Source organism: Urocitellus parryii, chromosome 4 (assembly GCF_045843805.1).
Source record: "Urocitellus parryii isolate mUroPar1 chromosome 4, mUroPar1.hap1, whole genome shotgun sequence".
NCBI lineage: Eukaryota > Metazoa > Chordata > Mammalia > Rodentia > Sciuridae > Urocitellus > Urocitellus parryii.
Window position 1 is genome coordinate 18,020,036 of NC_135534.1, and position 13,268 is coordinate 18,033,303.

Sequence of the window (13,268 nt, forward strand, 5' to 3'; positions counted from 1 at the left end):
AGAATGGGTCCAACAGGTCAAATTTCGAAAGAACGATATTACCTGAAAATAAACATCAGAAAGATTATCAGCATTTATTTCTAACTCAGGATAAACTGAATGATTACAGTTTTTGAAAATGGAAAACATCAGTACTGACTACTGATTGGCATGCTTCTGTAAATTAGTTAAATCATATCTATTCTGATAATTTTTCCTCTATAATATGTCCAATTTATTCATGTCAAATCAGGAAACAAATTACAGAGAGATAAACTGCATCTAAGTGTTTACAAAGTCACATATCTAATTAAGGGCTATACTCCATGTATGTATAACATGTCAAAATGCAGTCTTCTGTCATGTATATCTAAAAGAAACATATTTTTTAAAAAAGTGTTTATCTTAAGATATTTATGTTAATATTTGTAGATAAAAATTCAGTTAGGTCTCTTTCTTTAAAAGATACAATGAACATTGGGTAGAACTCTGTTTGCGGTTATGGTGTCAATTGTATATCTGATGTAGTTTCCCTTACTTGGATCATAGAAGTAAAAACATGTCCAAATGGTCCCATACCTGGTCAATACCTCCACTCAGGGGTTCCTGATATGTCAATACTGGGTGACTTCTGCAGGCTCCCCTCAGATATTTCTGTTGAAGAACTATGGCCCCTGTTTGAGCTAAGCTCCTACAGTGAAGAGGTGCTAGAGTGTGCCAAAGGAAAAAGAGGACAGTTACACAAACTTGATGCTGAAATGACAGTTCTGTAAACAGGATGAATCACTCACCATTACAGAGATTTTGTTGTCTCATTTTTGCAAGGATGGATTTTTAATTTCATTATCACCATAGGGATAGTAATTTCTACCTTGATATTCAATTCCTCTTGTAGGTTAGAATAAAGATAGAAAACTAAGAAAAAAAGAATTAATAAAAGAAGTCTGTGGAGACAAAGAGCCTGTTTGATTTGGTAGAGGGGAAGTGAAGTCTCAGGATATTTCTCTATCTTCAAACTCAGAACAATAGAAGATTCCCCAGAATTTACTATGGCTTGGTATTTTAACATTTGTCTAGTAAGTGAAAAATGTAACAATAACAAGAACAACAACAAAATGTTCAGAGGAAAGACTCTGCCCTTTATTGTCTACATCCCTCATGTAAACTTCCAATTTTTTAGTCTTCTTCCAGAATATTTGAGTTCTCCTGGCCTGGGGTGAACTCAATAGTTTAGGAAGAAATTCTCCTTTAGAGACAATTATTATGGGTTTAGAAAATGGTTGGTGTTTAATTTAAATAGATTTAATTTAAGTGGATTTTCTCTGTTGGAATTTCAGACACACTAGTGGGGCCAATTTCAGTTTAGGTAGAAAAGGGAATATGGAGTTATTTTGACTAAAGGAGTTTATTAGATTCTTAATAAAGTCAAGTCATACGCATAAAAGATTCCTGTCATTATCCCATGCCTCTGTAACTCCATCCCTTCAGCATCTATATAGTTCACTGCTTCCCACTGCAGTTGAACCTGGTGCTCTCAGGTACCTTTCTACAGCACTATTGTCCCTGGGATTTTCTGCTTTTGAACAGTTACAGGTTTTGTCAGGACTGTATGTTAGAGTTACTAATCATCAAAGTCCACCTTCTCTTGTGCAGCACACACACATGATACTTATAATGGTAATAATATAATAGCAATACTATAATTCAGATTCCGAGTCAGGCACATGTCCCTGTTTTTACACAGTCCTTCCTCTGTTGCTTTTGTCCTGATTTTAGCAAAAAAGTTACTATTCTCAAATGAGAAGCACTTCATTATAAGAGAAGTCAAATCATAGAATATTTCAACAACTGTGAATTTATATGACTTGACTGCTTTAGAAGAAAATGAGCATCTACACACTAGTTGTACTCTTCTGGTGCCCATAACACAAAATTTTAGAAGTCTTTCACCAATTGAAATTAAGACCCACTTAAAGAAATCAACCCTCCACATTCTGATCTCTTAAAGTGGGACATGATCTCACTTCGCTTTTCAATGACTGGCATCATCTTATTATACTTGTATTGCCCTTCCTCAGAGTTCTGTCTGGATGCACTTCATTATATTATCATCCTAATATTCTCCTCTACAACTTCTTTGAATAATGTCTTACAGTTATATTACAAGTATTTAAAACACTGTTGTTGCACTAATTTTTATGCCACCAAATACTCAATATTGCTAGAGAATAAAGATATCTCAAAAATATTTTGCAGGACTTGAGTTTTGCTTTATCCTGGTGTCTCTTCTGAGTGTGATTTTAGTGCTAATGTCCAAAGTGAAATAAGTGATTCTTGAGAAATTGATTTGTGAATAACCAGTAGTTAAAAATAACTGATACCTGAAACACAAAAGATTCTAGACATCAGACTTCCCCATTCTCTCACCTAATGAAATCTGCTGTTCCATCAAAGCTTTGGCAAGAAATGCTCTTTTCTCTACTTGTAAGGTATATTTTAAAGTAATGATGCAATATTGTAATGACCTTAGGGAGAGCTTTTCTCAAATACTTTCACCATAATCTAAGCCAAATCACCAACCTGACAATGAGATTTAATATAGAGGTTTCTTTTGAAATTCTTTAGATTAAAAAATATATTTTCTCCAGCCTCAGCAAAAGTGACGCACTAAGCAACTCAGTGAGACCCTTTCTCTAAATAAAATACAAAATAGGGCTGGGGGTGTAGCTCAGTGGTCAGTGCTCCTAAGTTCAATCCCTAGTATCTCCCCCACCCTACCCAGCCAGAAATAAATGTAATTGCTTTATTTTAAAACCAATTGATTATCACATTTAGGACCATATGTAATTCAAAACAATTTATCAAACACAAGTAATTTTATGAGTACATACTTTGCTCCTTTAATGATCTTGGATATACTCATTTAATTGTAATTTCATAAAATAATATTGAAATATGTTTTTATTTAATTGATAATAATTGAATTATTCTACTCTTTTGAAATTTTATTTGATTGCAATAATGTGGACTGTATTGTTCTATTGGGGTTCACTGCTTTTCTACTTCATTGTATGTAACAGTTTCTGCAGATTCATTTTGACATTTCCTAGAATTGTAATGTGGCCTATGATTCTTTTAGTTTTTAAGTAAAATCCTTAATTAATATTAGCTTTTGAACATGAAAAGTATTGCTTTTTAACTTCCTATTTTTATTATTTTATTTCACCTTATGTTTGCTTCTTTGTTTTTTCTTTCCTTTCCCCGTAATACTCATCTCACATTCTTCCTTTTACTAAAAAAAATCAAGGATATATTGTTCATATTCTCATTATCTGACTTTAGCTGAAGAAATTATTTTAAAAAAAAGAAGAGGAAGAAGTAAAGAAATGATGATGTTTAGATTTTTGCAAACTTTCAAAATGATGTAGTTCTTAGAGTCCAAGAGTTCACTGAGTCAATGGAATACCAACAGTCCATTTGAATATGTATTTCCACCAGTTCTTTCTGTCCATCACACAGGGGCCCAACCGATTAAATTTGAAAAATTGTTAATAAATATACCTATTATCAATTTGATACATTTTATTAACACTACTCTTTCCTGAGTTCCTTTGCACTTAATTTTTGAATTGGGGGTGGAGGGTATGCATCTGCTGTCAGATTCATGAGTCTCACAAACTAGGCAGTGAAACATATGATAGTACTCAAGTTTCCATCAGTGACTTTGTACACTTAGGTCATTTGTAACTTAGGTCATTTATAAGCTCCACACTAGAGGACCTTGGTGAGTCTCCTCTTGATTACTATGAGGGACACGAACAATGTAGGTAAGAACTCAGACTCCCCAGTTCCATAGAGAGCACATCTGGTCAACAATGGCATTTTACAGAGATATGATGACAATATCAACTGCCAGTCTTTCAGTGGTATAGCCATGACAATGTCATGTAATGTGTAGCCTTTGCTAATGAAAATAGTGACATCCTTTTTCATTTAAAAGTTGAAGACATTAACTTCCCTTCAACTATTTCTTCCTAGAACACATTAAAAGAGATGGACTTAACATTGACCATGCATGAGGAGATTCCCATTCATCCCTCTTTTGTTGAATAATTGTTAGGTCAAAGTTAATAAAAGATAAATATAAAAGTTAGGTATTTTTAAGAAAATATAAATATGACTTATGGTCAAACAGATGAAGCTCTATATTATTTTGAGAGAAATGAGATGATAAATTTCTCAAACTCAATTTTTTTTGTACCAGGGATTGAACTCAAGTACACTTGACCACTGAGTCATATTTTCAACCCCTTTTTTTGAAATTTTATTTAGAGACAGGGTTTCACCGAGGTGCTTAGTACCTCACTTTTGCTGAGGTTGACTTTGAGCCACTGTGATTACATGCATGGGCAATCGCACCCAGCTCAAAATCAGTTTAATCTGAGAGTTAATAATGTTGCCTACATGCACAAAGAGAACATGCTTATTTATAAATAAGCAGCCGATCAGGGCTTGGTGGTTCACACCTGTAATCCCAGCATTTTTGGAGGCTGAAGCAAGAGGATTTCAATTTTAAGACTAAACTCGGTGATTTAAAAGGTATTAAGAATGTTAGCAACACATTGACTCAACATTTTATGAAGGGTTGGTGATGTACCTCAGTTGGGTAATGAACCCCTGGGTTCATACATCTTCAGCTTCTGCAGCTATAGATTTCTCTGTTCATTCTCACTTCCCCAAATTGGATAATCCCCTGGGAAATAATGTTTTCTAGATCAGTATCTAAGCATCTAAGCTGGAACCTACTTGATCTGCTATTAGTGCATGAAGAATTAATGTACATTTAACTTTCATTAGCAAAATGTGAGTGATGTATTTACATTGCACTGCACTTTTAGAAGCAAAATTTGTTCAATGAAATAGTTAGAATATATAACATGTATATTTTTTGACATTGTTTTTTAAAAATTACACAAAAACCACACAATGGGAGTGCTTAGGGCATATTTCTACCTGCAGTAAGTATCTCAGTCACAGTGCCTGTTTCTTAAATCATGAGATAACTACAGATGGAAATCTTGGTGGCACCAAAGATTTTGATTTTACCCTTTGGTTTATGTCTGCAGCTGTCATGTTGAAATGTGTATGACTCATAAATAAATTATACAAATGGTCACTAGATGTTTAACACCTTTTAACTTTTAAGAAAGACCAACCAAAGTCACAATAAGATGTCTCAGCACACTCCAGAATTATAGCAGATAAAAATTATCAAGTAGCAGCCATGGTGTGGAGCAAATGGGGCTTTCAAACATTGCCAGTGAAAACATATAATAGGATTTCCATGATAAAAGATAGTTTCATGTTTCCTCAGAAGGTCACATATGTAATCCATTCTTGGGGAAACACGTAAGAGAAACAAAAATAATTTTGCACAAAACTTATACACCACGTTCCTAGCAGCCTTATTCTAGAAATAATATAACAAACAACTGAATATTACTTAACAATAAAAAATATTTATTACTTAACAATAAAAAGAAATAAATACAGATAACATTCATGAAAATTTAAGTAAATGATGATTAAAGAAGCATGTTACAAGAGGCCATATATTGTATGTATCTTCTTCTTTTATTTAATTATTTTATTTTTTTTTGGTAAACATCTGGAAGACAAACCTATGGTGAAGGAGATATTAGTGCTTGCTATGACTGGGAAAGATGTCAATTGAGAGAAATGAACAAAGGTTATGAGTTTCTCTTTGCAGAATGAATAATATCCTATACTTAGATGATGTTGATAGCTTCACAACCCTGTGTTATAAGTGTCCTTAAATTGTATACATTCAGTGAGTGAATTCTATGTTATATGAATTCAATCTTAACAAAGTTTTGAAAATATACAAATGTTAAACCTTATGAACACTTCTATAGAACAAAAGGCAGTAGAGTAACTATCATTGAAAGTGTCTTACCAGGAAAGAAAAATGTGAAAACATGCTGTTAAATTTGATAGATAATGGGGATTAAGAATTCTGAGTTATCATTATTATAATTCAAAAGAGCAACCATTTATTTTATAAATTAATACACATAATTCATGCAGAGTAATTCTTACTAAGTTTTATCTTTGGGAGATGAACCATACATAGCATGAGTCAAGGCCAACCGCTTCTAATCTGTAACGTGGTGCCACATGATCCACAGCAAAGGCTCCTGCTTCAGCTGTCAAGGTCAGGGTGCAGTGCTGCTCAGGAGGGGAAATTTTTGTATTTGCTGCTGTAGAAATCCATGTTTCTGTTTCCTCAAGGAATATAACATCAAAGGAGTGTGGAGTTTAAAGTGGGGGTTCAAACCTCTATCCTTAATGTCATCTGAACAGCCCCAAATTTATGCCCTCAAGCATACCAGAATTTTTTTTAATACTCTGAGTAGGAATGTTCATGTTTCATTTTCGTAAAAAGGTATATGGTGACTGTTCTGAACAAAATATGTGGACTCTTAAAATTGCAGACTGAGCATTATCTTGTGGAGCATATTCCAGAAATTTAGGTGAGGAGAACTGAAATCTTGAACCTGGAAACTATGTGAACTCTTAGGCATTGGAATTAATCCTCCGCCAGTACTCATACCAATAGTTTTCCTTTGACTGATGAATGAATAGGAACAATCTCCAAAGACTGATGTTTGTTCTGGTCCCAAGATGGTACCACAGCCCTTCAATACCTACAGACCAAATTATAGAGGCAGATACCACCATAATACAAGCAAAGCTCCTAGGGTGAAAGGCGATGGCTTTACCACAAAAGAAGAGGTGAATTCACTTCACTAATGTGAGCTGTGCATGCTAGGAGAACACTTTTAAAGAATGAATCTTGGCAGTTTTGGACCTGATTGTCTGGTTAAATCTAATTGAATAAAGGAGGCTATTGTATAGGCCATGTGTTTCAAAAAGTCTCCATGGGCATCAATCTTCTTGAGACTTGGACAAATTACAAGTTACAGCAAATGATGTGATCAGGGTCTTCTTGGGGGAAAGAAAATGTTGAGAAGACCTCACTTACCAGAGTTATGCTGCACTGGAGCAAAGGAAATACCAAACATTTGAGGACATTTGTATATAATATCTAACTTATTTCAGATAGGAAAAGATTTGAAGTGCAAATGTAGCTCTACATATAAGTTGGAAACTTGTGATGGCCATATTATAAATTATCCTTATAAGCCTTCCTCAGTGAAAGTTCTATGCGTCTGCAAATCTGAACTGTTATTATTATTATTTGTGTTATATATTTATGTACATGTAAATGATAATAACATCTGAATAATAATAACATCTTGTTGTTTCTTATACTATAGGAGCCCCAACATCACAGACAAAAGAAAAAGAAACACACCAATATTGCAAGGACTTTCAGAGATAAAAGAACCACAATAGATTTGAAATATTCAAGTTTTCCAAGTATTGCCATTCAATTAAATGGTGTGGCTCATGCAAACAACAACAACAATAATTATCCTTATCTTCTCTGAACATAAACTTAGATTATATGATATTCCAATTGAATTCCATATCTTAAGTTCTAAAACATTTTGTCTTTGTTTATCTCAGACTTAATAGGAATTATTATACTTTGTAAATATGATCAATTATAAAGACTGCATAGTGTGGGAGTTGTTCCTTTCTTTGGGAAACAAATGTATTTTAACAGAGATCCCTCTCATAGATACAGAGTATTCCCAAGCACTTCCTTTGGAGACTCCCACTAATATACATGCAATAAACCAATGCAAAAAGTGTGTGTTGACCAATTTAATTACTTTGAAACAAACTATGCTTCAAAAAATGAAAATTACTATATGATTATACTATTTACAATATATTTATCAGAGTTATTTTAATTAATTCCATCTCAATTGGTGATGTATTCAATAGTTAGAAGTCTCAAGAGGGTTGAAATTTCGTTTTCTATTTTTCTTTTTAATTAACTAGTAGAACAGCATGCATTTAGCATGAATACCTTTCTTCAAACTCACAGAATATTTGCATGGTTACTTTTTCCCCCCGCATGTTAAAAGTCTTTGTAATTCTTCAAATGATACTCTTTGTAAATGTGCAGCATGAAAGATTCGTCATGTTGACTTATGGTCTGAAATTAGGTAGGAACACAAATAAAAAAATAGATGTTCCTGGTGTGCAATTAATTATTTCTCTGTGTATGTGAAACATGTGAATAGCATTAAGGGGTTTGTTTCATCTTTCAAACTAAACAAAGGTGTTCCTAGAAATGAAGAAAAGCTTTTGCTTCATGAAGCAGGCTCACAACATTACACATGGATATACAAAGAAAACAAATGTGGTGTTGGACATATAAATCAGTTTAACTGTGGTAATTATTTCATAGGCTGTGTAGATATCAAATCATCACATAATACACTGTGAACATATGCAATTTAAAATTGTTAATTATACTTACTGCTGTAAAATCAGGGGAGTTAAAGCAAGTAAGACTTATTAAAAATTGGATCATAATTCTATCTTCTCTTCAGTATGTTGAGGAAATTGTTCCATATATGTAGGAATATTCATCGTCTGTGAATTCGAAGGGACATCAGATCATCTAGTGTCATCTACAACACATCATATCCCTGCAGAAATATATCCAAGAATGGGGGTGAATGTTCACCAGGTTTTCACATACGAGAAACACAGGGCTGCCATGTTCTACTGCACTATCACATACTCACAGTCCCTATTAAGGTATTGAATTGTGCACACTCTAATTACACCAGTGTCCAAGTGTCCAGGTCACAAGTGCATTTGTAGAAATTAGCCCCAGGTTTTCAGCAATGCCATTCATTTTCAAAGAGACCTGGGCTTGAGTCCTGCTTGAAAAATTAGGAAACTTGGGAGCATGAGATGAGGTTTAGAAATATGTCATACTAGAAAGAAAATAAGAAGAACATTGTGGATCAAGTCAGGTTCTGATTTTGATGTTGGTTTTTGCTCTAGACATTATGCCTAGTGGGATCATCCAATTCAGAAAAGTGAAGTTTAACAGAGACAACTATTGTTGCACAGACAGGGGTCTGATCTTGGTGTTTATTTTTAATAAGCCTGTTCTTGCTGTGTATATAGGCCACATGTTTAAAATAGTAAAGTCAATTTGCTTGTTATGAACATTTGACTATTTTGTTTCTCCCCCAAATTAATAGGTCTATTTGAACATGGCTCTGATTTACTTTTTGTTAATCTTCATAATTTATCAAAAAAAAATCAAAGTGAAAGAGAATTGACCTAGGCATTGTTAGTATTGCATTCTTCATTTGTATGATCCCTGGAAAAAAATAATGGAAGAGCCAAAGGCTGTGTATTTAGGTGTAAGTATAAATATTATAGTATATATGTATTTTGATTACTGCAGATTGAACTCAGGGGTGCTGTACCATGGAGCTACATTCCCAGCATACCCTCCCTTTCTTGAGACAATGTTTCACTAAGTTGCTGAGGCTGGCCTCAGACTACTTATGCTCCTGCTTTAGCTTTATAAGTAGCTGATATTATGGGTGTACACCATCCATAGTTATTTAATGCCTGGATATAATGAATAGAAACCAGAACGTTCTGTCTATCATGTCCATTATCTGTAGCTTGACTTTTTATGTTATTTCTTTCAAGGTACCTTTCTGTAACTGTTTTTGAGGTTCTATATTTTTTTGACAAAACTGTTCTTGAAAGAGCATAGTTGGTAGTGTTATGCAAAAGTTCATTCTACAACTAATGGTTAATTTAAAAAATTCATGTTTTTGATGTGTCATTGGGAAGATGGGATTCAGATGATCTAGTCTGATGTGGCTGTGCTTAATTCCAAATTCCAGATTCCTCCAGGAGCTTTTCTTTCTCATGCACAAAGCAGCAGTGTTCTTTTACTCTGCCATTCAAATTGAACAACTGCTCACTCTACAAGAACTGGACTCAGAACATTGAAAAATGAAACATTCTCACTCAGAAAACACGAAGCACTTTAATTCTAGATACTCCTACATATGATACCTGTTTTTCTTTCTGGATATATTTAATTGAGAAAAAGGAAGTCACATGGAAGAACACAAAAACAATGCTTATATGTTTTATTGAGACTTGCTGGAATGGTTTTTACTGCCCCAGGGGAGAGGAGTATAGCCACAAAGAGAAAACATAGGAAGAAAACCTTTAGTATTTTTTATCTTGAAAATTAGAAGGGTTTCCATCTTTGTAATCAGAGAAGTTTCCAACCAAAGTCAGTTCTGCCATCATGTGACCAGGGTGGCTTTCAATGTTGTGCTCCTGCATCCACAAAACCAAATGCGCAGTTGGCAAGGAGTTCCTCTCACTAGAGCTGAGGAGAGTGTGAGTTCTTGTGATTCTTATGCATCTTCCTAGGAATCGCTCAAGACTCTCTGATCTCCTCTGATGGGAACTGACTCAGGAGTTTTGTGAACAAGAATGTTTATGAAGTCGGTGATGGAAACTTGAGTCCTCTTCCATGTGTTCTACTGTGTTTTTGAAAAAACAGATAAGAATTCTGATGCCACAAATACCCCCACAGGATTAATCTGTTAGTTCAATGATGTAATGGAAAGATGAAGGTGGAAAAAGTTATTGAATGGAGAACACATGTTTATAATCCAGTTTTCTAAATTCAGTTTTAACAGAACAGATGGTGTTGTTTGAATTCTATTGATACATAAATCTCTTGTTTTCTAAATGCTTCAAGAATCATCTATTCCCAGATTCGTACATCTAAGTATGCAGATGTTCTATTGACTGCATGAAAATAACTCAAAGGTATAGTTAAAAAGACTGGTATTTGCATAGCTCATATTGCTGACTAAAAGAGTCAGACTCTCTCAGAATAGTTTGTTATATTTACAGAAAACCCCATAAGTGACATTCATGATAAACATACATGGAGGAGCATAAATTTAGTTTCCATTCCACAATTGATCTAATAGTGACACATGGAAGAACAGTGCATGCTTTTTAAACTGGGGCAATACCTATGGATATACATAGTTTTGAAGCAAGCCTTATACTTTTCTTATAGCTACTTATATAGATGTCTTGAAGATATATAATGTTTGCACCTCTATTTTTGTGGATTCAACCACATCAGATTTCACTATTGAGCACCACAGTCTTTGTCATATGTAAAGCTTACACTCCACTAAAAGCATAAACACAAACCTAAGTGAAGGCAGCATCTATACTATTAGATTTGTGGATGTTACAAGGAAACAATGGCAGAGACAATCAGTGATATGTTTATTTACTGTAAAGAATAATGCTCAGGTCACTGTCACGGTTAAGGAGAAATTTACCACCAGGGCACAAAAAAGTTAATGTTAAAAAAATAATACCTGTACTTTATGGGTCCCTCTGGAACCCAGATGTGGAAATAATGTTAGTTCAGTCAATGAAAAATGGCTTTGTGTATTCAGTAAAGCTCTTTGGCTCAAATATTATAAGAATCGTGAATTCCAGCACATGCATTTAAGTAGGTTGTATTTACACTTGATATTGAATCACAGTAGCCTGGTTCTCATATGTGGCTTTGTTTTAATTAACATTCTTCAGCTTGGCTGGCGGTCACTTTACAGAGGGTACAGATGACAAAGTTTACAGTCAGAAGAAGTAAGTTAGTGAGATATATATAGTTAATGAGACACATAGTTGACAGGGGTAGAAGACAATAGTATATATATCTAAAAAAAATCAATCCTAAGAATGGAAAAAACTTTTTATTCCCACAACTAATAGATAAAAGCATTTTTTTTTTATTTTCCAAGATTGTGTTTTATCTCTAACTTTCTGAACATACCACGTGTTCCCATTGCAAGATTACTAGAATGATTTCACTGTTTTCTGAGACATATCAAAATTCATTAGTTAAGATTTGATGTTTTTATGTATTCTGTCATTCATTCAATCTATGCATTATTGATTCTCTAATCTGTACCAAACATTGTTTTATATAACAGAAATAACCTTAAATATTCCATAGTAGTTTTTTAAACACTTAAAGAAAACCACAAAAGATAAAGAGCAACAGGAGAAAATAATGTTGTTTACTCTGCTCAAGTTCAGATTCTCAGCATACTCAGACTCCCGAGCCTTTGAATATTTAGAACATATCTAATTGTTTGTAAGTATAATGAACATGATAAAGAATACCTTAATTCTGTGCAATATGTTTTTCTGTCATTTGTTACTTCTGAAAATCCTTTGATGTTATTATTTTCTTTATTGCAGAGATGAATTAACTAAGGTTGATCACTTTTAGGATCACCCAGTTTAAATTATTATTTCCAATTTTTGCTGTTGGCAATCCAGAAAACCTTCTTAACCCATATTTTTTTCATACTATTCTTTACTTCTGCATTTCTCAGTGTATAAATCATGGGATTTAGCATGGGAGTGATAATGGTATAAAATACAGCCACCATCTTATCCTCTGTAAATGTAACATCAGGGCGCATGTATGTGAAAATACAGGGACCAAAAAAGATGATGACCACCGTGATGTGAGCTCCACAGGTGGACAGAGCTTTGCGTCTTCCTTCTGCTGACTGTTTTCTCAGAGACACCAGAATGACAGTATAGGAGATGAGCAAGATCACAAAGCTCCCCAAAGTGAGAGTACCAGTGTTGGCTGTCACAACACCACCGATAATATGTGTGTCTGTGCAGGCAAGTTTGAGCAAAGGGCGGACATCACAGAAGTAGTGATCAATCTCATTGGGTCCACAGAAGGGCTGCTGAACTACTAGAGATATGGGGATAACAGAGTGGATGAACCCACCTACCCAGGTCCCCAGGAGCATTTTATTGCACTTCTCCCTGTCCATGATGGTCATATAGTGCAGGGGTTTACAGATGGCCACATAACGATCATAGGCCATTACTATAAGAATGAGGATCTCAGTGCTTCCAAAGAAATGCAACCCAAAGATTTGCAATATGCACCCCTCATATGAGATAGTTTTGTTCTTTGCTAAAAGGTCACCAATTGTCTTGGGTGCTGTAGCTGAAGAGAAACAAATGTCCACAAATGACAAGGAGCTGAGGAAGAAATACATGGGAGACTTCAGAAGATTCCCCATGAAAACGGTCAGCATGATGAGGAGGTTTCCCAGAAGAATGACTGCATAAAAGAATAAGAACACCACAAAGCAGACTTCTTCAACCTCTGGATTCTGAGAGAGGCCCCAGAAAATAAATTCAGTTACATTATTTATTTTTTCCAT

At 34.4% G+C, this 13,268-nt stretch overlaps 1 protein-coding gene across 1 annotated transcript; it reads right to left on the reverse strand.

Annotated features, from left to right (window-relative positions):
* Positions 1 to 12,323: 12,323 nt before the first annotated feature.
* On the reverse strand, positions 12,324 to 13,268 carry LOC113176780 (olfactory receptor 4S2-like). Its single transcript, XM_026381323.2, has one exon. It carries the CDS (start codon positions 13,266 to 13,268, stop codon positions 12,324 to 12,326), a length of 945 nt encoding a protein of 314 aa, XP_026237108.2.

What these genes read in the sequence shown, in the direction of transcription:
- LOC113176780 (XM_026381323.2), bottom strand. Translation starts at nt 13,268, where the DNA reads ATGGAAAAAATAAATAATGTAACTGAATTTATTTTCTGGGGCCTCTCT.